General features: G+C 38.9%; 1 protein-coding gene across 1 annotated transcript in view; it reads left to right on the top strand.

The window, feature by feature from the left end:
* Window positions 1-26,409, top strand: part of ralgapa1 (Ral GTPase activating protein catalytic subunit alpha 1) — a 128,939-nt gene that overhangs the window by 22,607 nt on the left and 79,923 nt on the right. The window contains exons 19-33 of the mRNA XM_088354277.1: window positions 797-2,548; window positions 6,376-6,500; window positions 11,499-11,733; window positions 13,394-13,561; window positions 13,635-13,805; window positions 15,994-16,187; window positions 16,259-16,357; window positions 17,880-18,035; window positions 18,131-18,259; window positions 18,598-18,723; window positions 19,773-19,831; window positions 20,234-20,342; window positions 24,913-25,023; window positions 25,112-25,180; window positions 25,278-25,415. Coding sequence (XP_088210403.1) covers window positions 797-2,548; window positions 6,376-6,500; window positions 11,499-11,733; window positions 13,394-13,561; window positions 13,635-13,805; window positions 15,994-16,187; window positions 16,259-16,357; window positions 17,880-18,035; window positions 18,131-18,259; window positions 18,598-18,723; window positions 19,773-19,831; window positions 20,234-20,342; window positions 24,913-25,023; window positions 25,112-25,180; window positions 25,278-25,415 — 3,641 coding nt within the window. The remainder of the gene's footprint in view (window positions 1-796; window positions 2,549-6,375; window positions 6,501-11,498; window positions 11,734-13,393; window positions 13,562-13,634; window positions 13,806-15,993; window positions 16,188-16,258; window positions 16,358-17,879; window positions 18,036-18,130; window positions 18,260-18,597; window positions 18,724-19,772; window positions 19,832-20,233; window positions 20,343-24,912; window positions 25,024-25,111; window positions 25,181-25,277; window positions 25,416-26,409) is intronic.

The raw sequence follows: 26,409 nt of genomic DNA, 5'->3' as shown, positions 1-26,409 counted from the left end.
AATGTAGTAAAAACGTAATCGAGCAGTGGTATAGAAGCAAAGCAACACAATAAATGAATTACTTAACAGTGGAGTAAAAACAACTGACATCGTGCCAGAAACAGTGCTTGGTCTTGACATTCAACTTGATTTTACAATATGACAACTCATCTTGTTTTTTATGTACTTTAAGTTTTGTGTGTGTGTGTGTGTGTGTGTCGTGGGGTGTGTGTGTGTGTGTGTTTGTGTGTGTGTGTGTGTGTGTGTATACCTCTAACACTAAATTTTGCAACTTCTACTAATTCTGCTACGACCACTACTAATAATGCTACTCCTACCTATACTATAGGTCCTATACCAATACAGTACTACTCCACCTTTTGATACTAAGACTACAACTACTAATGATATTTGAATAACGGTTCTTTATGGGACTATCCTGCCAAATTGATGCATGTAACTGTTGCCTAATGAACATCAAACTGCAACTTTAATGATATTTTTACTTATCCCAAGCTTTTTATTTTGTATTTTTTATATTAAGATTTGTATTTATCATTTATTTAAAAAATACCCCAAACAATTTTGGATAGCAAACATTAAAATGACAACTTGATTAATATCTGGGTACACAACGGTAAGACTGAATTTACAGTGGTGTCGATCCACCCCCTCTAACTCGCGCAAGGAGCAACAGTGCCCCTGACATCTCTGGGTTTTTGTTATTTCTTATAATTGTTGAGGTACAATTTGTTTTTCTATTCTTTGTATATGTTTTATTCTTGCACTAATTTGTCGCTATTGTCCCTTTTCCCAGACCTTGAAGACCCGCCAATCACGCTGACGTCCCACCCATCTCGTATGCGCCACTCGTCCCAGAGTGATGAGAACCCTCTGACATCTTGTTCCGAGGTGTTCCAGGGAGGGGTTTGTGAGCCAGATAATCCACCCCCTTCAGCTCTCGCAAGGAGCAGCAGTGCCTCTGACATCATGGAGCCTTTTATCGCTGAACGGATCAAAGGTGAAGAGCCACAGGGGGATCTAAGCACCATTCCAAACCCCTGTCACCCCACTGATACTACCTTAGTTGCAAGTGATAGCCACGTAGCTCCACCACTCCCATGTATTTTTCACTCCTCTTGTCCTACCCCCCTTTCCCTCCCCAATGGTGTAATTTCCTCATCCTCTGAGGGACTCAATGATCCGAGTGAGTATGGCCACTTAAGCTGTCAAAGCAGAGGTTCAGGCTCCGATTGGGTAAGGGACTGGAACTCTGCCTTTGCATTTTGCTCTGATAAGGAGAACGATGTTGAGGAAAATGAAGTAAGCACTTCAGCAAATGACGATGATTTATTTTCCTCAATTAGGGACTATTTTACGCATAAAGCAGCTGAGAGAAATGAGGCAGCTAGGTTAACAGGAAGTCTTGCATTAGAAAGCAAAATTCACACTTCTGTACCAGTGAAAATTGGGGAAACGGAATCTATACAAGATGTACAAAAGGTGGTCAACAGACAGATTTCTAAGCAAGATAGGCAGGTGAGTCATTCAGTTCGGCACTGTAGTGTTGACTCCACTGAAGAGATTGAGGCAGAACAGCGTAGTATTTACGAGTGTCTTGAAATGCAGTGTCAGTGGCCATCACTTGGTGTGAGAGGAAGCTTAGAAGATCACAATGACGAGAAAGGAAAAGGAGGAAATGCAACAGAAGTAGCCGATTGGGAAGGACGAGGTGAATATCTGGGAATAGAAGCGGACAAAAATGACAAAGACACAGCCACAAGCAAAAAGCCCTTTTTAACCAGAACCGAACCCAATGTGGCAGAATCTTCCAGTGGAGCATCTCAAACTCCCCAAACTTTAGATTCAGCCAAGCCCAAGATTATCCGTAACATCAAAAAACATCACTCTGGTGGTGTCCACGTTAGCTTTAGGCCTTCCACAGAGTCAGTCCAGTTCCACAACCCCCTCGAAAACAAAGAAGCTCACTGGAAAGCGAGGCTGCGCCGGCTCAGTCACTTCCACACTCATAGCCACTCAGCTGGTGAGAGACCGGGAGCCGGGACGGGAACAGGAGGGAAGCAGGGAACAATCAGTGCAGGTAAGTTTGCACACAAAGTTGGGGGACAAGAGAAACCACCAGATGTCGCAAGGGCTCATGGTCCATCAGTTGTTGGAGACCTGGAAAACAAGACAGCCACCAGAGCAGGGGAAAAGGACAAACAGCTTCCCGGCTCCAGTTCAGTGAATGAGACCCACTTTGAAGTTTTACCAAGTAGCTCAGGTGTGCGAGGCCGATTGGGACGGTCTGCTTTGCGTTCCCGGGCTTCCCGCTCTCGCTCGCAGGAGCCCGGAAGCTCTGTCTCCCGGAACCATCAAGGGGCTCTTCTCGGTGGGGTCTATAAGACCGTTGTTCACGCTCTCTCTACCAAACCCCGCCCCCGGGGTCAGGGTTTATCCCAAGGTTCGTCGCCACAGCGGCAAGGGCGAGCCGCAATGGGCGACGCTTCCCTAAGAGACCTCTACTCCCACGTCCTGGGCTACTTTGGACGAAAGTCGACCACGCCAGGTGAGGATCTCGGCGGACAGCGTGCTCACTTTGGGCACTGACACCAGAGAGGGAAAAACTCACAAAACACAAACATCAACAACCATTCTTTCCTTTGTGGCTGTTTAACTGGTTTCGTTATGATGGAATGACTTTTTTGATTTGGGCTGAAACTCATCATCTTGCTGGACTGAAAAGTGTTTCCTCTTGAACGTGAGCCCCTCCTACAGCCTGCCACCTTCTGAAGACCCCTGCTCCTTCCATAACTTTCCACCTATTCCCCTTATCTCAGAGGCCCTTTCGTCCTCTTGCTGTGCTCCTCCTCAGGGTTGTGGTATTTCAATGTCCTCATAGCTTCCCCTCGTATTCCCCTGCTCGCCATAAATTTGCATGTGACCTCTTTTGTTCACACTTCACCTTCCAGGATTCCCTCAGCTCCACAGAAGGAAACAGCAGTCTACTTGTTTATCCCTCCCAAAAATACAATACACTTTTGTGGTCCGCAACCATTTCCTACCACAAACCAGTTGAGCGCCTGGCTATATTTTCGTGGCCCTGCCCAATAACAACATAAGTAATTAATAACAACAATAATACTGATAATAATAATAATAAAAATAATACTAAGCCTAAATCTCCTAAAAAATCACTAGACATGTAGGGATCTAGAAGACATTGGAAAAGGCATTCAACTTTATCACATCATTACACTATTTGTACTCACAGTACCGCGCAGTACAACATTGTTTTGTCTGAAGACTTTCCATAATGTTCCATTACAACCATGTACAATGTAGCACTGTGAGTAAAATAGTGTGATGATGACATAATATCTACCACCTTTTCACATGTAATCATTAATCCTACTGACCTGTGGTTAGGAGTCGGCGCTCTCACTGAAACCATCAGTGTTCGATACTTGTTGCATCACATGCTGAGCGAATGTAGTCAGCAACTTTTTTCGACTGATCAATCATTGCTCAAATTTGTTAATATCCCACCCTAAAACCTTGCTATACCGCACACCCAAACACTGGGTTCTTTTTTGGGTAAAATAAAATATAAGTGTGTGCACAAATACATGTTTTATTTGCTGCCTGGTACCAAACAACCCACATCCCGGTACCAGTATGCGTGCCGGGGGTTGCCAACCACTGTTATACAGTACATCCTACAACTTTTTCATAGTGTTTACATCTTTGCGATATATGCCAGTTTTTTATTCAACAGTCAATGGAGGGTTAAATGTCATAATAAAATGTTATTAGGTCCCCCTCAGCCACTAAAATGTCGCATACATCTTTATATTTATCCATACATTTGAATTATATTATTTTCAGTAATTAAATATTCATAAAGAGGAAAGTTGACCCCACATTTTCTGAATAATATTGTGCCGCGTTACGATGTATTAATATTTTAAGTACAGATTCCTTATAAATAGTATGTGTACTATAAATTAAAAATAAACGTTGTTTAGTTTTTTACTTTACCTTGGAGGTGGAAATTATTCCACCGCGTCCAAACAACTTCTCTGTTTTCTGAACCTAAGCAATGATTGATCATTACCTCACGACCTCTCAGGCTCATCTTGACAGGTAAAATTATTGCACCCTCAGATGGATCAGGTCAAAATTACTGCAGATCTGAGTCACTGGTCCCAGTGACAAACAGAATACTGCTCATGTAAAAAATTAGTTTGCTGACTTCCACTTTAAAAAGTAGATGGTATGTTTTTACGCAGAGAGATTTGTACGTCTCTCTATGATATCCTCAATCCTTTGTTTCATTTTACCTTTAGGTTTTATTTTACATGTGCATGATGCCACAGTGAATTTCATTCTTGTTTTAGTCACTTATAAGTTGTTTTTTCATGTGGCTGTTTGGCCTTTGGCTTTGTTTAATTTCTGTGGCTTCTGATGGTTCAATGAAGTCTAGCAGTAAGCATCATTGCACTCACATTTGCATGATTATTTGCTAATCAAATTCAGTTCGCTGGTAACAGGCCATGTCCCACATACACACTGTATGGACAAAAACGTTTTTTTTTCCTGCCCATGAAGACATGTTTTGGCGTACTATATTCCATACTTCAATGCCATCAAAAATTTGTGAGGAATCTGTCTACCTCTGAACTGTCACCTTGCAATTGGCAATAGATGACTTTAAAACGTTTCAGCCCAAAGAATGAAAATAAAATAAATCTTACTTTAGTCTATGAACATTTTTGTCCATATTGTGTCGATGTGTGATTTTAAATTGGGAGAAATCACGACTGGATTCCCCCTTCAATGTGGTACTAACATACAAGTTTCTCCTAATGCTGTGACTTATACATTTTTAGGGAATTAATTATACATTGCCTACTTGCCACACGCCTAAGCAGAATTAAAGAAGATATTTGATCAGTCCTGAACACAGGAGATAAAAGTATTATTTGAAGGTGCCTGATTCAGTAAAAAGTGTCTTTATTGTTGGTTGCCTGGGTTTCCACTACAGGATTCCTAGACTTGTACTGTAAAACCATTTTGTTGGGCACATCTTCTGGGCCTTGGATAGTAAAATGATATTTTGTAACAGCTGTTAATAGTATCTTGAAAAAAGAAAACATCATAACTATAGATTACTTAGCTGTTTAATTATTTTGTATCCATTAATTAGCATTTGGGTTTCAGGAGGTGACGTGCTATTCATTGGTGGGCAAAAATAATGCCGAACATGTGACACTCAAAAAATTAATCCTGGAAAAGTTGTTGAATTTATTGTTTACCCACCTCTTAAATGACATTATTGAAAATGTTTTTGAATATCTGTCATAATCTCTAATTCTTCATTGTAATTTTACTTATAAATACGTCAAGGTGGCCCTTAACCACAACGAATAGATTTACACTCCCTCTAATTAGTTGTATTTTTTGTTAGCCTTCATAATTAGTTTGATAATAATGTAGTGATTCACATTTTTAAAGGACTGCAATTGTTGGCTTGTTTTGCCAAGATCAGCAGTGTATGGCGTTCAACAGTAACAACAAACTTTATTAGTATAATGCCGTTATACATTTTCTAAATTTTGTTTTTTAGTAATGTCACGTACTCTGGTTCTTTTTGCATGATGGGTGTTATTTAACTGCAATGCTTTTCTGGTGGGGTTGCTCGCTGTGTCGTGGCTTTTTTTTTCAACAAACGGTCATTCACTTACTCAATGGCTTCCCCCTTGCACATACATTAGTGTTGTTATGACATGCTATGTGCATGTTTAGTGTCAATGTAACATAACCTTTCACTCTACAACTCACTAGATCAGGGGTCTCCAACCTTCTTTAAGCTGAGAGCTATATTCTGTTATTATTTAGCAAAAATGGCACCCAGTTCATAATCGTAATAACAAATGTAATTTACATGTATTTTCCCATTATTAAAGAATAGTTATATTTTATAATAATAATCATTGATAGTTAAAAATCTTATTTAGCATATTTTACATGTATTTATTTTACTCTCCCCAAAATAATATGCATTTCCAAAAATAAAACTTATGATCTTATTACCTACTGTTATTACCGGGCTATTTTTTGGAAGTAGGGTTAAATAAACTCAGTCAACCACTACAAATATAATTTTATTAGAAAATAACAATGACTAAGCACTGCCCAGCTATTTTCAGAACAGACCCGAGGGCACTTCAGCTGTCCTCAAAGGGGACCCTGGTGCCCCGCGTTGGAGACCCCTGCACTAGATATTTTGAGTCTTCTCAACGGTATCTATTATAAGCATCTTAACTGAAGCGTAAGTGTAACAGATAATCATGATTTCATGCTTTAAACATCCGTTTCTCTCTTTGTGTGTAGCCAACAAAGAAGAGGTGCTGCAGAAGGCACGGCCAGTCTCGACTGATGTTGGAAACAGCAACCCTAATTTCTCTGATCTTATGGATGAGTTCATTCAGGAAAGACTAAGAGTGAGAGGAACAGTGGTTAGTACCCAAACGTGCACACACAAAATATCCCGTTTGTGCGTATGTACAAGATTCAGTTCAATATAAAGAAAGTGAACAGTGTGTGTAATTCAGTGCTATCGAGTGGTAAAAATATTTGATCAAACAACTATTAGTTTAAGTGAAATGCAAACATGACATTTAAAATAATCATCCTTGATAAAATAACACAGTATTATCTTTTTTATCTATCATGCTGTGCAAAGGAGAGTATTTGCCACAAGTTGCAAACCTACCTCCACGAGCCACATGCCGCCCTTTATTCTTTTAATACGGCTCGCCAAACAAAAATGGTAAAAGTATAAAATGTATATAGTATATATAAAATGGTTAAAAAATGAATAGTCTTGTCCCTTTGTGTATCTTCCCCTGCACAAAATAAATATATTTTTCATTAAATATTAGTCTGCGCTGCACTCAATGCCGACTTTCAAATAGCTGTCTAAATGTTAATGTGCTTGCTATTTTTTAAATTATATATTTTTTAATATTTAGATATAAACACTTATGTGCTCGCCATATTGCATTTTAATTTTTTTTAATGCGTATTATCCAATTTAGTGCTTAAGAATAACACCGTAAAATCCGGACTATAAGCCGCTACTTTTTTCCCACATTTTCAACCCTGCGGCTTATTCAGAGATGCGGCCAATTTATGTAATTTTTTTAACGGGCCGCCAGCGGCGCTCGAGTATGAGAGGTAAGACTTAGACCGGTGGAATATATGTGCCGTGGAAGATCACAACTTATGAGCGTAAACATACCCTCATCGTGCAATTTGCACAAAACAAGGCTCATGACACAGCCACCATGTTAAAAGCAAACGGGCATATTGCTGGGGTTTATTGAAGTAAAGGAGCGTGGAACGACGTAGTCATGATAAAATTTCTTTCAGACATTGAGAAAGGCAACATAGATATCTTTACCAAGGAGGCAGAAGTAGATGGTCTGCCGTGATGCTTACAATTACATCATTTGTTTCCCTAAGGGGCCGGTCACACAGACATTTGCGGCTGAATCACGGCTAAAATTTTGCGTTTTTTTTTTGCCCGTGGTTGCCCGGGATGGAAAATGCGCAAAATTTGACAACCCGCCGTTCGTCTGTGGTATGGCCGGAAAAAAGACGCCAGCGACTGTTCCGATTCCTCATGGCGTCATTTCTGCGTCATTTTCTCGTGTGGACCACGGGTATAAAAGCTCCCGAGCCGGTGTTGTGCCCAAATCCGACTCCTACGCAACACAACCCCCACACCCTCGCGTGAACGCGCATTCTGCTGCGATCGCTTTTGACCTTTTCATCCGCGTTAACAAACGCATTTTGTAGAATACGATCGCACTTTATTGTTTAAATAAACGCGTTATATAGACTAGGATCTCCCAATTATTATAATTAGCTCGCTTTATTGTTTTAATAAGCGTTTAATATAGAATACGATCGCTTCTGATGAAAGCGCAGCAGAATGCGCGTTCACGCGAGGGGGGAAGGATTTACCGTTCGATTACGTTCACAACAAAAATAAAGACGGAATGGACTATGTTGTATTACATTCCCAACGATTGCAAGACGAAGTGAATTTGGTTATATGTTCGCCATTACATTTCCTATAAGTGAGGTAAAACGAGGTTTAAATAGTTGGAGAAGCGAGGAAATGCAAATCTCGGCAGGAATGTATTTATCGGGCTGTAAAATTCATTAACGCTCTAGACACAGTCCCGTGAATATCAAGATTTCAAGCTATGGCATCATATTTATTTTATTATCTTGAAAAGACATGTCAAGAAATAAATATGGGTTAAGACGAGACCACTACGCTGACGGGGAGGGGTTTATTGAGGGTAATTGTTTTATCTATTTTCTAATTATTCATTATCGATCAGTTCATAACACGTTACAAAGCTTAGGAGCCAGGGCTCTTACTCTCGGCCAAAAGGCCAAGCTAAGGACCTGGCATCAAAGCCTTGCTACGACCATTGTTGATGCACCGAAAGATTTATTCGAAATGAAGAGAAACTACGCTGACGGTGATCCATGTTCACCCCCTTGACGTCACGAGCACAATGGTGTGCTCGGCAAATCGCGCTGTATATACGTGGAGAAAGGCGTTTGACTGTTACACGCGTAACACGCTAATTTCACGTAATAACACCGCAATACAGGCGCAGAACATGCTATTACCATGCTCCGCCCACGATTACCCGCTGAAATTTCCCGTCCTACCCATGTGTAACTACGCCCTGGCCGCGGCCAGAGCACGTCGTTCCGCGTCATTTCCGCGTCATTACCTCGTGTTGACCACGTGTGCGGCACGCGGTTTAACACGTGCTCAAACTTTTGAGCAGCTCAAAAGTTTTGAACGCGGCCAACCACGTGAAAATTTCCGACCGCGAGTAAAGCACTGCTCTATCTCGTCTATATGGCGGTCTCAAAACGTCCAACAGCGCCCAACGACATCTGCTTCACGGCCAGAAGTATACGGCCGTGGTCCAACCTCGATAAACTCGTGAAAGGCTGTGTCCACGCGCTCTCAAGAATTGAACAGCGCAAAATTTTTTCACGCTGCCACCCACGCGCAAATTTCCGACCTCGTGTTATGCACTGCCGTAACTCGTCTGAATGGCGATCTCAATGCGTCCTATGGCGTCCGCCTCAAAGTCAGAAATTTCTGGCCGTGATTCAGCCGCAAATGTCTGTGTGACCGGCCCCTTAGAGACTAATTTGCAGATATGCGAGCCTCTTGTTAGTAGCGTGAGGCTACCTCCCAAAGGCATGGTTTAGGATGAAAGTTATATTATTATTATTAAAGCTTTGAAAACTCTCTCGATGTACCGTCTTTCTTTGTAAATATGTGTAATATGTATTTACAACTGTACATTTTTGTAATGTGTTTATTTGTATTTATTTGAGACACTTATTCTGCACGTGCAAATTAAAAAAGAGGGGTGGAGCAAACGCCAACGCTGATGGGAAAGTGGGGACCGGTAAAGGTGAGTTTTGTGGACACGGCGGACAATAATGGATATATATTTTTCCCACCCTTACCTTTGGAAATATACACTTTTTTTTCCTTGGATTACTATAAACGGGCACTCAGAATCTGCAGGTCTGCAACAAATTTTAAGTACCTATATCATTTTACGTTCAATTTGGCGGCTGTGATTTTTAGACTGTGTGCCTCAATGAAGGACATTTAGTTTCAATCGCTGGACTTGAAATTTGGCTTGGATTAAATTCTTGTTTGTTTGATGTGGGTGCGTGCGGCTTATATACAGGTGCGGCTTTTGTATGGACAAAATCGGTTTTCCCCTTAAAATGTGATGGGTGCGGCTTATAAACAGGTGCGCTCTATAGTCCGGAATTTACGGTATATTACTTATGAATTGTGAGTGTTTACAAGCTAATTTGATGAATTGGATCTATTTATATATATATATATATATATATATATATATATATATATATATAATGTTTGTATAGATGTCTGTGTGTATATCAATTCATGAATATAAATGAGAAAAATTGGGTAGTTTTACCATATTTTCATCCTTATATTTTGCAGAGGTATCGGATTTGAGACTGGAGCAGAGGACACAAAAAAATTCTATTCAATCAGTCAATATTTTCTTTCCTCCTGGCCCCCTCTGCCATAATTTTAAACCCAATGCGGCCCGCGACTCATAGTTTGCGCACTCCTGCATCAGAGTAATATAAAAAAAAAATAATAGTGTCATGTAAAAGTAAGAAGTAGTCGTCAAAAAAAGTATCTAAGTAGTTAAAAAGTATTTGCTAACTCAAGTACTGAGTTTCCTGGGTTTACTTGCTTGGGTCGTAGGAGCACGACTTCCTGTGGTGTGTCTTCGGCAAATACAGCCTGCTGGCGCCCATCCCTCTTCTGCCTGTTTTTTTGTTTGTTTTTTTTTTGGGTAGGGGTTTGCTCCCCCTTATTAAATAGATGGTACTGGTTTTCATGGTTACCAGTAGCAGGAGAATGCTCCTGATTTGACTCCGATACAGCACTTTCATCATCTGGTCTCTGTTTTTTTTTATGTAAAAGGTCCTTACGGCTCGTCAGATTTTTGGATTTTTTTGTGACGTATCATCAATATTAATATTAAATAATGCACTTATTAATCACTAATTTCAAATGTTTTGCATGGGATCCCTAAAAACACATGAAATATCAATTAGAATATTCACAAATATACCAAAGAATTGTGAAATACAAAACAATTTTAGCTTTTTACACAGTGAACAGATTTAAGGTCGAACAACAATACAACAATCTCGAATATACTAAACAATAAAATAAACATTAGAAATATTGACTCTGACTATAAAAAAAGATACAATGCCCCCCAAAAAACTGTTTGAATTTTTATTTTAACCAATTTACAAATCTAAATTAAATAAGTAAAACAGAAAGCAAAAGATCAGCAGTCTCCAAAATTGAAAGATTGAATTTACTCAGCCTCAGAGCAATCAATATCATTAATATGAGTCCAAATTTGGCTAATTTTTCTGCTTTTTATACATACTGTATTTTCTTTTTTGTCCCTGGTATTGATCTAAATTATCACACAACACCTATAGAGCCTTTTCCATGTTTGTAAACAAGTGTGATGTATTGAAGCTGCGGGTACATTGTTGAAGCAGAATAGAAGAATTCACGTCAGTTTTTTGCAGCCCATTGACACAAAAAGATCCTAGATAGGACATGCTCAAAATAGCATGAAGTATGTGCCAGCAGCAAGATAACAACTTTATTTTAGTCATTAAAGTCAACCAAAAAAGAAGTGTCTTTTGATCGTCGCTGGACTTATTTCCTTTGAAGGTACTGGATAAATTGAAAAATTTGCCTTGGAAGTTCTTGAAAAGTACTTGAATTTAGCCATAAAAAAAGGTGTACAAACCCTGATATTTAATTGTCTAATTAATGTTTATTAGATTTAGTTGTAAGTAATCTGCTTTATTTCATATAGGAGCGACGTGGCAGCAGCCCAGGTAGTCTAGAAATTCCACAGGACCTACCCGATCTACTTGACGCTGGCCACAGTCCGGGATCTCGGCCCCCAGATGACCTCAGACCAATTGACGATCCAGGCGTTCCTTCAGAGTGGACTTCTCCTGCCAGTGCCAGTGGCTCAGACGTTGTCAGTTCCGACAGTCAATCTGACTCCTTTAACGCTTTTCAATACCCCACCTGCAAGTTTGGTAGTGAGTAAACTATATATATATATATATATATATATATATATATATATATATATATTTATTTTTGAACAATTCAACTCAAAATGTATGCAATTGTTTCGTAATAAAGATGTTAATGAGGAATGAAATGTAAACCCCACAAAAAGTAATAATCCCATTCTGTGTTTGTAGATAAATGCGTGCATTTTTAAGGCAGAACGGAGGAATACATGGCAGTTTATACCAGCCAATTGACAGAAAAATACCATGGATTGTAGATAGTAACATCTGAAAAAATAAAATATTTGCAGGCAGCAAAATAGCGACTTTATTTAAGTGATCAAAGTAAAAAGAACAAAACAAACCTTTTTTTAATCTGCGCTACACATGTATTGCGCGAGACACTGTCAACCCCTGTCCAAATTCTGTATGTAGTGAGTAAAATACCTTTTGATGCCAGCAAGTGAAATGGATGACAGATGTGGCACAGATGATAAATTTGCTTTTACAGTAAATTACTATACACATAAGTTAAACTTGTACCCACCTTCACTACATTGTTAGTTTTCGTGGGGTCAATAATACGATAATTCATCAAAAACTATTAACAATATTATAATGTATTATTTTTTAATATATACCACATGGATGATACATTAATCATTATATCAATAATGTTATGATTATTGTTATTATAAAAGATCTACTAGCTAGCACCAATAGTAGGAAACTTACTCTATAGTAGGCATTGGTAGCAAACACTTAGCATTTCTCCGACACTTATCCTAACTAAACCTACAAAGACATTTGGCATTCAAATAAACCTACACCAGATCGCCACAATAACTTACAGAAAATGACGTTTTATCTTCAGTACGTTCATCTCCCATTTTACCCGTTGATGATTTGACATTTCATTTTGTCGTGATAAGCTTCATGGTAGAGCACATTACAGTTTTTAATACATGTGATATTGAGAGGACTACTGTTTAGAACACTTGGTTAGCACAATAAAAGCAGCTCATTTACCTAGTAAGAATTGGCAATGGTGAGCCACTAATGTAGCTAGCTAGCACTAGCTGACCTATTTTATTGAGTGTCTTTGACTTGTACCTATTTAACATAAAATTGCTCGGAAATGCATCAAACGTACCTTTGTCAAAAATGTTCGCTGCAAATCCTGGAATACTTGAAGGCTGCCAGTGTTGTACCTCGCCACAACACCAGTCCCTCCGTTTGACTGCAGATGAATTCTGTCTTCATCAAAATTGATACAATTCCAACCTGGGCTTAGAAGCCTGCCCATCACACAGGAATAAATCACCATGGTAAAAGGTGGTGGTTATATTCTTCTTTTGTGGTTATTGGTATTTTTTCAACTCAACTGTCTATTTAACTCCCGTGCGCTCAATGGCGTCTTGCCGTCCGTCCGTCATGGCTCTCATTCTGCCAGAGACGGTAAAGTGACGTCACGTGCAAGACAATTGAAGTTGGAGGCCGAGTCTTTAACTCATGTTTATCCAATTTTTGCTCATGTTGTTCAATTGAACTAAAGTGCTCATTTCCCTTTTGAGTCTTTACACTTTTTTGATACTGTTAACAGTTCAACTCTTTTCCCAGGTGACCAGCATTTTTAATTTGAAAATAAGAAGGCTTCTACATAATGCTTTTTCCTTCTGTGTAGATTTTGCTTTTAATTCAGAACCCTGTGGTAGTGGAGACAGAGGAAGCTCATTGGACCAGGACAGCCTGGGGGGTGGAGTTACCTGTGATGAGCATGAAGTAGCAAGTTTGACTACACTTCATATTGACTCCGAGACCAGTAGCCTAAGCCACACAGTCACTGTCACTGGTTTGTTAATTAGCAACTACTTGAAAAAAATTTGTAGCATATTGGTTCTGAACAAATGTCTTTTTATGTGAAGGCTCTGAGAGTGCATCACCCATGCATTCTCTTGGGGGTTCCCGTTCCCAGACTCCCTCTCCAGCTACGTTGACAGCAGAGCACATTGCTCGAATACATTCTCACACGCACGCACATTTGCAGCTGGATCAAAAACTTCACAACTCAGTGCTGCAGACTCCTGATGATCTTGGTAACAATACTAATACACAAATAACACAACATATATGTAATATATTATATATACAGTGAAGAAAATAAGTATTTGAACACCCTGCTATTTTGCTATTTCTCCCACTTAGAAATCATGGAGGGGTCTGACATTTTCATCGTAGGTGCATGTCCACTGTGAGAGAGTTAACTAAAAAGAAAAAATCCAGAAATCACAATTTATTTGTGTGATACAGCTGCAAATAAGTATTTGAACAACTGTACATAATCTAGAATTCTGACCCTGAAAGACCTGTTAGTTTGCCCATTAGCGGTCCTCCTGCACTCCATGTATCATCCTGAATCAGATGCACTTGTTTGAGGTCATTAGCTGCATAAAGTCATCTGTCCACCCCATACAACATTAAGACTTTAACTTGTAACATGGTGAAGACCAATAAGCTGTCCAAAGACACCAAAGACCAATCCACATGGCTGGAAAGGGCTACAGAGCAATTGCCAAGCAGCTTTGTGAAAAAAGGTCCACTGTTGGAGCAATCATTAGAAAATGGAAGAAGCTAAACATGACGGTCAATCTCAATCAGAGTGGAGCCCCATACAAGGTATCACCTCGTGGGGTAGCAATGATTCTACGAAAAGTGAGGAATCAGCCCGGAACTACATGAAAGGAGTTGGTCTATGAACTGGAAAGAGCTGGGACTACCGTTCCCAAGGTTAATGTAAGTAAAACACTAAGACGTTGTGGTTTAAAATTACGCATCGCACGAAAGGTTCCCCTGCTTAAACCAGTACATGTCAAGGCCCGTCTTAAGTTTGCATATGACCATTTGGATGATACAGATGATTAATGGGAGAAAACTTTGTGGTCAGATATGACCAAAATAGAACTTTTTGGTCATAATTCCACTTAAAGTGTTTGGACAAAGAAAAATGAAGGGTACAATCCGAAGAACACCATCCCTACTGTGAAGAATGGGGGTGGTAGCATCATGTTTTGGGGGTCTTTTTCTGTACATGGGACAGAACGAGTGCACTGCATTAGAGGATGACTATGGCCGTGTATTGTGAGTTTCTGGGAAACAACTTACTTCCCTAAGTCAGAGTATTGAAGATAGATCGTGGCAGGGTCTTCCAACACGACAACGACCCGAAGCACACAGCCAGGAAAACCAAGGAGCGGCTCTGTAACAAGCATATCAAGGTTGTAGCATGGCCCAGCCAGTCTCCAGACCCGAACCCAATCGATAATCTTTGGAGAGAGTTCAAACTCCGTGTTTCTCAGTGACAGCCCAGAAACCTGACTGCAGATATGTGTGGAAGAGTGGGCCATGATCCCTCCTGCAGTGTGTGCAAACCTGGTGAAAGACTACAGGAAACTGATCTCTGTAATAGCAAACAAAGGCTACTGTACCAAATATCAACATTCATTTTCTCAGGTGTTCAAACACTTATTTGCAGCAGTATCAAACAAATTAATTGTTAAAAAATCATGCTTTGTAATTTCTGAATTTTACTTTTTAGTTTATCTCTCTCACAGTGGACATGCACCTATGATGAACATTTCAGACCCTTCCATGATTTCTAAGTGGGAGGCATATCAATATAGCAGGGTGTTCAAATTCTTATATATTTTTTTCGTTTTGTGTATATATATATATATATATATATATATATATATATATACAGTAAGACCTCGGTTATCGCGGTTAATGGGGACCAAAACCACCCGCGATAAGTGAAAATCCGCGAAGTAGCGACGCCCCTTTAAATAGAAAAAGGGGGAAAAAAAAGAAAAAAAATTAATTATTTTTTTTAGACCCGGTTAATGGGGACCAAAACCACCCGCTAAAAGTGATAATCTGCGAAGTAGCGACGCCCCTTCAAAAAAAAAAAAATCTCATCTCATCTCATTATCTGCACCACTTATCCTTATTAGGGTGACGCCGCGTCCGCCGCACTCGCTCCGTCGCGCGGCCCGGGAGTGAGATATTTAGTTTCTTTTGTCTTCTATTAGCATATTTGGTATTGGAGTATTCCAAAAGTAATTGAAAGTAATCCAGTTAAAGTAACCCTACCCAACCCATATATATATATATATATATATATATATATATATATATATAATGTGTGTGTGTGTATATGTAATGTATTTTTTAATGTTCCAGGTAAAATCACTATTCGTAACTTACTGGCTTGTTGATTTGTTTTAGAAACCACTGAGTTCCCTGGTGAGGACTGTAGTGTGATGGCAGGTGGATCTCTCACCGGATGGCATGCAGACGTAGCTACAGTAATGTGGCGGAGAATGCTGGGCATCTTGGGGGATGTTAATAGCATCAAAGACCCAGAGATCCATGCCCAGGTGTTTGACTACCTTTGTGAACTGTGGCAAAACCTTGCCAAGGTGGGATGTGAAACAGATGTCATTTACCACCCTGAAATGTCTGTTTCAAATTTGGTTGTTGGCATTTTCAGATCAGAGATAATTTGGGTATTTCTCATGACAACCAGTCATCTCCCCCACCTCCTGTTCTGATCCCACCTCTTAGAATCCTTACACCCTGGCTCTTTAAGGTAAGTAAGGAGAAGAAATACCTGTCACCCTCAGCCAATTGCCTCTCCTTTTAAATGATTGCAATTCCTTTTATGAAGGGATAATAAACCTTACAAACACAACACGGTGCCTATTTAATCACAGCAAGACTGGCTATGTGGAATAAAAAGAAAGCTTTCTCTTGTAAGCACATTTGTTTACTTAGAACAACACAAACAATAACTTCAGAATCTTTTTTAGTTCACTTGCTGTAAATTTAGTGTCGCTTATACGTAGCAGATTAGAGCTGAAATGGGCAAAACAGGATCTGTCTAACAACAAAATATTTTATTTTTAAAAACATTTTTAACCATAAAAACATTGTATACAGCATACTCAATTCGACATAAACAAAAACATATAAAATAGAGGGAAAATGCATAGGTTGAGAGGAATCACTCACTTCAAACAATTTTAAGAAAAGACGCTCACAAATTTTCCAAGATGCATTACATGTAAAAAAACGAAAAGCCACCAAAACAGATGCTTTTTCATAAAGATATGCAATCCTTATATTAGGTCAGTATAAGAATAGGAGGATTATTTACAAAATTCCCTAAACTAGGATCAATTCGCTTTTAAAGAACGTCAATGTTTTACATTTGCCATCTTCGCATTATCACATTTTTTTCTAAAGCACACTTCTGCTAACTATTCAATACATTTGCCTTTTGTTATGAGTGTAAAGACATGTGCGGACAAATAATGCCATAATGCAATCATATCCTTGGCTGTTATAAAATCTCTAATACTGCAGTGGAGGCAACAACATTATACAGGACTGCTCGCATCCCGGCCACTACCTCTTTGACCTGCTACTTTCTGATAGGCGCTACAGGTCCCTTAAAACCATGACTAGCAGGTTCAGAGATTTTACCCCAGGGCCATCACCACCCGAAACAAAAATTTCTATATTGCCTATGTATAGAAAAATGGGTATTCATATTTAATGTATTGACTTATTAGGAATGTTGTTGCTGCTTAATATTGTTGCACTATTTTTTTAAATTTCACTATTGTTCAGATGCACTTACAACATAGGCCAGTCTCCAAGCACTACCTTGAAAATATGTTCGCCCTAATTATCCTGACATTCTTTTCATCTTATCTTTTCTATTAAGCCTTTAGTAAGTGTTTATCCTTAAGTGCCATGTTGAATATCCTTGTTGTGAACAATGTTCACCAAGTTGTTATCAATGAAAATAAAAACTATTCCAAGAAAGAAATTTAAAATCCAAAATGCAAATTTTTTTCCTTAGTCGACGTTCTTCTCAATTTAGAAGGAGCATCAGACCTAGTTTCTTTAAAAACAAATATAAATGGCTTTCAAATAAATTCTTTGGCACTTAGTGAGCTATCCCATAAAATAACGATACTATATCTGACCTTTAAAAGGTTCAACCACAAAATAGAATTCAGAATCCTTATCTGCTTGCATATAACAGGCCTGTTCAGGATTTACCATCATCATTTACACAAATCTGTGTGCTATTTTCAACACAGGCCACCATGTTGACTGAGCGCTACAAACAGGGAAAGCTTCATGCCTATAAGCTTATCTGTAGGATTATGAAGAGACGTCAAGATGTTTCCCCAAACACAGACTTTCTCACTCACTTCTACAACATCATGCACCAAGGGCTGATGCACCAAGACCAGGTCGCTTAAACAATCTAATTGGCCCACTTTAAAATAAACATTTTGAAACATTAATCTGTGCAAAAGTAATATTTTGTAATTTTCTTTCAATGTAGGACATAGTGAACACCATCATCAAGCACTGCAGTCCAAGGTTCTTCAGTATCGGCCTTCCTGGAGCCACCATGTTGATTCTTGATTTTATTATCGCAGCTTCAAGAGTCACCTCTTGCTCATCATTGAATGTAAGAAGCCTAAAACTCATGCAATTTGACATGTTAATTTTGTACATGATGTACTGTAAAATTCGGACTATAAGCTGCGACTTTTTTCCCAAGCTTACATTCCTGCAGTTTATGCAATTATGGGACTTATTTGCAATATATGTGTCAAGAAAGATGCAAATTTAATTTACTTTTGTGCTTGGTATATAAATAAAACTAGCATGAACAAACCCACCCAATATCATGGAAAATGTGTCAACCGAAAAAGGAGGGCTAACTACTACTGTATATTGGCTGTATGATATAACCTATATCAGCAATACTTATACATCTAATTGTTTCTTTGTTCATTTCCTAAGGCGCCAAGAGTCGAAGCCCAGATCCTTCTTGGGTCCATTGTGTGTTTCCCAAACTTCTACGGAGAGCTACCTGCCCTTCATCCTACTACAGCTGATGTAGCACTTAGAAAGTTCCCTGATGTCAAGGTAAACCAATAATTAATAACTTTCAAATTGGTCAACTTATTTACCGTATTTTCTGGACTGTAAATTATTTATTTCTGAGGTTTTGAACCAGGCCTATACAATGATGCATCAAACAAATGGATTGAATGGGGCGTCTGGATTAAATGGCACCAGCAACACTAAATTAAATGAATATACATAATTTGCAATTTCTTGTAATACTTTGAGCACATATCTGCTAATGCACGGACAAAGAAATATAATTTAGCAAGGAGTTTAGAGTGTTTCCCAAACAACTTTGACCTGCAAGAATCTCGCGAAATATTAAAAGTGGCCAAAAATATACCCATTACAAATGGAACGCAACACACAAATTGTCTACCAAAGGGGGCTTTGAATACACAAACGTCAAACTAGTCCTTTTAACAATGCGGCTCTTGATGCCATGATATGGCATGTTTCTGCTGTGTTACTGCCAATTTACAGACAATCTTTTGTATGTTATTAAACCTTAAAAACGTTTTTTTCTGTAAATCTCGTGTCACAACATGGGCGCCTATGTCTTATTATGTACAATATATACAGTATAAAGTACAGGGAGCAGATTATAATCATGTCCTTCCTGTAGTCGGGACGTTACCTTAATAGAATATACTCGCAAAATTAAGCAGAAAACAAAATCCAAAATTGTTTGTATTAAGCAAACTGAGGTAGATGCACACCTTTTACAAAACATGTTCTGGCTTCACTGGTGTCACGCTAATAGTTTAATAACTTATCAGCCATTCTTGTGATTGTCCATACAACCAATGGCAGTAATGTTCTTTCCGTATAAACTGTCATTGTTATGCAGGGCTGCATCTCAGGGTTGCTCAGTCCTTCTGGAGTAAGCAGAACCAGTTTGAATAACTAAGCGTCCATTATCTCTTAAGAGGCAGATGTTTTTTGTATGTGTATGTGTGTAATATTAATGCATCATAAAGGTGTTTGTGCACTCTTTTCTTCATTTTGTCATATGTAAGATGATCTTGATATATTAGATACTAGGTTTTTTTCTTTCTTTCTTTCAGGAGCACATCATCAAAACAATACTGACCTCTGCCAGGGATGAACCCTCTGCTCCTGCTAGGTAAGTTTTCAAATTTCAAATGCTAATTGGATCTTTGCAGGACTATGAAAACAAATCCTGAAATCACAAATAGGTGCATTTTAATTATTCATTAGGGATGCCTGATAATTTAGACAGACAAAAAGTGGTATAAAAACACAACCAAAGTTAAATAAATCATTTTCTTTCAATAAATACTTTTATGAGGTTCCATTCGTCTCAAAAAAAATTATTTTTGTTTTTCAAAATAAAAGAAAATTGCTGGAGTCAAGCTGAAAGCATCTTCTTACAAAACTAATTGCTTTTAAGAGGACCTCCCCCACCAAAAAAGTGTAAATTGAAAAGACAATGCCCATATTAAGGATTTTTGAATAAACAAGAAATGTTTGCTGATGGGATTGTTGTTTTATTTTGATCTGTTAGGTGTGTAGCTTTGTGCAGTCTGGGGATCTGGATATGCGAGGAGCTGGCTCATGGAACTCAACATCCACAAATCAATGATGCTCTTAACGTCATCTGTGCAACTCTAAAGGTTGGTCAAGTGTTGTTTATTTGTTCAGCCCTTAATCACAAGAAGTCTCAAAGTCACGATTTTGTTTTATCCAACTACCAATTTGATCTAAGTAAGTGAAAACAATCTTGTAGAAATACAGGACTGTAGGATGAAATTTGAAATGAAAAACATTAGCTCCACGATCATGAATTCAATAAATCAGTATTTGTGGATAACAGAGGAATATTTTGATGTAGATTTGGTCCGATTCAGTACCTTCTAGGGGTCAGAAAGTTATGTGACCTACGATTTACAACACAGAATGATTCACAATAGGGAGCAGTGATAAATTTAATAATTATCAGTGTTGATTGGGAATTAAATATGTCAGCATTATAAGACGCTATAGCTCCATGTCTTAATTCTTTTGGTGTCTGCTGGAATAAGAGTTGAAATGCAACGCACCGACAAAAATAATGAACCTCATTTGGAAATTAATTGTCGTTGTTCTGTGAAAAAAAAAAAAGGTTCAGTTTTTTTATTTTTTTTGAGCTATTTTCAGAACACATTGGCAGGCAACTCAACTGTCCTTAGGGGGCACCCTTGTGCTTGTGGGCACCTCGTTGAAAACCTTGGCTTACAGCTTAGGACTTGGATTTAAAGTGAGGAAATGGGCTACATATTGTAATGTGGAAAATCAAACTGAAGGTCATTGAATTGCACCAGCGCTCTGGCTGAAACCGAAACAGCTGGATTGTCTGTGGCTATTACATGCCAGGCTACATAGAGCCAAGGTATGATGGAAAATCTTTCTGGAAAAGATTTTTGGTATTGGTGAACCTGCAGCAGATGGTCTGTAGAGACGAAACCATCTGAGAATACTCCGTTTCAGTCCAGCAGACTGGGAGGCCTGTACATCAGAGACGCTATCCAAATTGCATCCTGTCATCCATATCCAAGCAGACTCAAATACACACACGTACATACCTTTCCCACCTTGGAATCCCTTGCTTGTGTATCGGCAGCCAATAATCTACTCGAGCCAGTGCTTCCGAACACACTTGCATTCACTTGCTCCTGGGAGCGAACCCTGTACTGTCAATATGTTTGGTCCTTCTTCAGATAGGAGGCACCTCCAGGGGGGATGCTGCAAGCTCTGTTACAAACACACGTACGCTATCAGGCTCACACATCTTGCCTACTTTTGCCTTCCTACCGTCACCATCAGCCAGTCGGCCCAGCTGTGGGCTCTGTGACATCCGCCTGCACACACAAAGCTTGAGGGATTGTCATTTTTCCATACACTGCCACTTGCTTTATTTCTCATTCATGTGCATCCTTTGATCTGCAGAGATGTTTCCTTTGTAAATGATAATCCTATTTAACGCTTCAATAAAAATGCTCTCCTATTTTAAACAAAAGTTTTCATAGAGCCCTACTCTATTATATAAAGCTCTCCTTAGTGATTAAACAATATTATTAAAGGTGTTGTGGATCCTTTAAGGTATCCTTAAAAAGTTTAAAGTTAAATAATGTCTCTGTTATGTGTTAACAATGCCCAATGCTTTATTTTCCTCCATGCCTAATAGCTTTTATCTTACTTTTATCAAAGTGGTTCGGGGCCGAACACATTAGGTCTCAGTAAGGGGGATTGGGGAGAGTGATGGAGAGTGACTTAATTTTGTTTATTTGTTGTTATAGACTGAATAATGTTAAAGTAAGAAAGCAAGTGTCAAGTGCCCAAACGCTAACCCTAACCCTAAGGAAGAAAAAAAAAAAAAGAGTTTATTCAAGCGTGCATCATTATCAAGATGACCGAGGCGGAAATCTTGACTTCAAGCCGAGAGATGGCGACAGAGAGTAACACAGTTTCAACTCCTTAAAAAATTACACAAAACAAATGTACTATCACACAAACATGCAGGTACTTTTGTGTCTAGAAATTTGTCATTACAGTAACTACATGTTTCGGGGCATTTTTCCTACTGCAAGAATGACAACTTTGCCAATTAAGTTTCTGTTGCATTAGCACTGATTTAAGCGCTAGTTACCATCCCTGCTGGGTATAAAGTGGTCCCCATTTCTTTAGGATCTGTGTTTTTTCTCAGCTCTGACCAACTCCAGTCAATCAGTCTTTTTATGGCTCCTGGTACTCTAGCTCCCTGTCTTTCTTGTCAAGTTAAGGTAGCCCTTAATCACAAGAAGTCTCACAGGGCCGCACAGTCTGCAGACTATTACACCATCCCCTGATTTAAAACCTGCCAAGGAAAAGTTCAAAAACTTTAGCATGAGGAAATTATGAAACCTCGAGTATGAGTCGCACATCAGTTAATGCCCCCTCGAGGATGACCAGGCTGCAATGGATGTTGCAAGGGAATCATTAAACAATACACAGACATCAACATGAAATATAGGTCATTCATAAGCTATTGTATTCTTGTGGGGATTCACACCAGCTTTCGGGAGCTGTTTCTCAAAAAACGATTATTTGCTAACTCAAAAGGATATTTAAAAGTAGGATTGCGAATTTGGTGAAGTAAAACCTATATGGCAGGGGTTACAAACTCAATATACTTGGATGCCTGCTTCATCTTGTGTCTGGGTGGGGGTTGCCCAAAAAGTGCTGAGAAAATTCTTAAATATCTTTTAAAAAAAAAAGATTCATATTTATATACAAAATTAGATCCAAACATAAAAAAAAAACATTCAGAATTAATGTGAAAATCAATCGATCAATCAGTAATAAATTAATCCAATATCCAAGTAGGCTGCACTTGGTGTTTAGTTAGTGCCTCCTTGCGGTAAAAAAGAAGCATTAAAACACAACATTATTGATTTAAATAATGAGCTAATTAAATTGACTATCATAAGTGAACATTTTATTAGATACTTGTAAGTTTAGAAATGTGTATTTGGTGTCAGCCATCAGGCTCCTGGGGTATACGAAAAAACAAAATCTCGTGGGCAATAAAATTACAAATATATTGCACGGTTTGGTTAAGTCTCTGTAGATCTTATTCTTCCTTGTGCTTTTTAGTACTCGTTCGGTTGCTTTACACAATACAGCGATATCTAAAGGTTGAATGGTCAAGTCATGTTTATTTGTATAGCCCTTAGTCAAAAGGAGTCTCAAAGGGCTGTACAGACCACAGATTATTGCAAACCACAGATTGTTATTACACCATTCCCTGATCTAAAACCTACACCAGGGCAAGGAAAAACTCAGAAACCTCAACATGAGGAACATGAAGAAACCTTGAGAAGGGACTGGACCGCACATAAGGTAATCCCCTTTCAGGCTGACCAGGCTGCAACAGATGTTGCAATAACAAATAATACACAGATATTGTCAACATGAAATATATGTCATTCATAAGCTATAGAATAGAAGTGTGTTTTAAGCCTAGATTTAAACATTTCCACTGAGGTTGCTGATCAAATCTCAGGGGGAAGAGCATTCAACAGCACCGAGGCCCGAATGGAGGACGCTCTTGAACCGGTTCTCTTCTTGGCTCTTGGGATCACTAGTAGACCAGCATTTTCAGAGCGAAGGAACATTTTGGGAAATTAAATCTGAAATATATGAGGGAGCAAGTCCATGCATGATTTTGTATAATTCCAACAGAATCTTAAAATTACATCTTAAGCTAACTGGGAGCCAATGCAGGTTAGCTAAAATCAGGGTAATGTGATCAAACTTTCTTGTCTTAGTCAAAAGCCTCGCTGCAGCATTTTGTACCAGCTGCAGGGTCTTGATTTTTGACTTGGGGAGACCGGAGAGTAGTGCATTATAGTAATCAAGACGGGAGGTAACAAACGCATGAATTATAATCTCCGCATTCGACTGAGACAGCATAGGGCGAATTTTAGCAACGTTGCGAAGATGGAAAGAAGCTGTTCTTGTAATATTCTTAACGTGTGTTTGTAAGGACAGATTGGGGTCAAACATGACACCTACATTTTTGACTGAGTAACTCTGGGTGATATTACATTTGTCAATGTTCAGAGCAGTTTTTGGGAGCAAATGACGGCATTTAGATGGACCAATAACTAACATCAGTAAGGCAGGCCTCCAAATTTCCACAGTTAAGTGTGGCAGATTCTTCCCTCGGAAGATATAGTTGAGTCTCATCTGAATATTACACAATACCTCTTTAAATCTGTGTTATGCTTTCAGGTGCATCTAGGAAATAACACTACATGATTTACCTATTTTATTAAAAAAAAAAAAGCTATACCGTAAAATGAAAGAACAGGGGCATAAAAGAAAGGATATCTGGAGGACGAGTTGCACGATACAATACAGCAAAGTCCAGTGGTCAAATACTACACGCTGTCACTTTACTTTCATATTTAGGCGGGGGCCTCATGCTATATCAGCCTGGGGGTCGCTATTGGCCTGTGGGCCGTGAGTTTGTGAATCCCTGATATATAATCTTCTGTAGTGCGACTTACTTGAATGTCCATGTCTATTCTATGACAGCAACATTTCGTGGCCAATTATTTTTTTTATTGTCACGTAATTTTATATCAAGCTTATAAAAATGAATGCTCTCCTTTTGAGTATTTAAGCATGAATGCTGATAAATAAATACTCGTTTTCCTCCAGTACCCAAACAAGAACGTTGCACTGGTGGCATCAGACATCCTTCACCTTTTGATCAGTTATGTCGATCATCTTCAGAAATTTCCCGTGGACACTCCAAAGAAGATAGTAGAGGTAATATACATTTTCTACTGTGTGTATTGCAACTCAAATCTCAATTGAAATTTGTTCTATTGTGTGCATTTAATCCCAATCCTTTTAGATTTTGATTGCCACCATAACACACTTGCTACCTACTACTGAGTCCTCGCCTCACGAGCTGGATAAGAGGGTAGCTTGAACATATACACATAAGCACAGTCTAGGATCATTTATGTGTGATTGATTATATATAGTCAAGCTTAACCATTAAACCACATGTGTTGCAGCTTGTTGTGTCCCTCCTGTTATGTCTCTTGGACTGGGTGATGGCTCTCCCCCCAAAGATTCTACTTCAACCTGTTCAAACTCGCAGCCCCCAAGACAAAGACCAGGCCCCAAAAACTCTTCTAAGCTGCATTTACAAAGTACGTATTGTCCTCAAAAGATGTTGCCAAAAAATATGTCCTGTATACCAGAGGGACCAGTACAGGTGCTTGAAATCCTTGAAAAGTCAAGTCATATTTATTTGTAAAGCCCTTAATCACAAGGAGTCTCAAAGGGCTGCACAGATCAAAGACTATTGCAAACTATTATTTCAGACTATTTTGACACATTCTATTTTTTTTTAAATTTATTATGATTTTATTTCAACACAAGGTACTGCTGGAAGTGAGAATTTCCCTACGGGTATGAATAAAGTATCTATCTATCTATCTATCTATCTATCTAAATTGAATTTTAGCTTTGTGTGTTTATGGGTCAGGAAATTTAAACACAGATCCTCTGAAAAACGCGCAAAAAACATAAATTAAAATAAGCAAAACAAAAAGCAAAAGATCAGCAGTCTCTTTGATTGAAAGAACCCAGCTTCTGAGCAATCGATATCATTAGAATGAGTCCAAACTTGACCCATTTTTCTGTACCGGTACTTTATATATACAATACATTTTTTCCTTTTCGTCCTTTATGTAATGAACCTAATATTACCCAAAATCAAAGCGGCGCTGCCACGAGCGGCTGCCTTTTCCAGCAGCTGCCCAATTGTTTTATTGTCTGCTCCTATCTTCGGTGTTTTTTTCTTCCCGTTTTGACAACTACACTATGGATTACTTTCATCCTATGGACATGGGTTTTAACGCACAAGAAATGCGTGTATTTCAACTCCTTGCCCTGAGGAATTCTCGTGCCGGCGTGATGAAGGGGCCCATGGTGGAAGAAAAGCCGAAGCTAGCGAAGCGGCTAGCGGTGTTATAAGTCTTCGGTACCATCCGTAATCATGGTAAATGCGAACTCACGACCAAATAAGATCATCGAGTGCTTTTTGAAAACATCGAAGCGCACAGGGAGCGCAGTTGCTGTGTTTTTGCGGAAACGTGGCTCACGTTTAGCATTCCGGACGCTAACGTGTAGCCACCCGGA

The sequence above is a fragment of the Urocampus carinirostris genome, chromosome 15 (assembly GCF_059441175.1).
Source record: "Urocampus carinirostris isolate Australia breed hairy pipefish chromosome 15, RoL_Ucar_1.0, whole genome shotgun sequence".
NCBI lineage: Eukaryota > Metazoa > Chordata > Actinopteri > Syngnathiformes > Syngnathidae > Urocampus > Urocampus carinirostris.
This window is presented reverse-complemented; position numbering and strand designations above follow the sequence as displayed.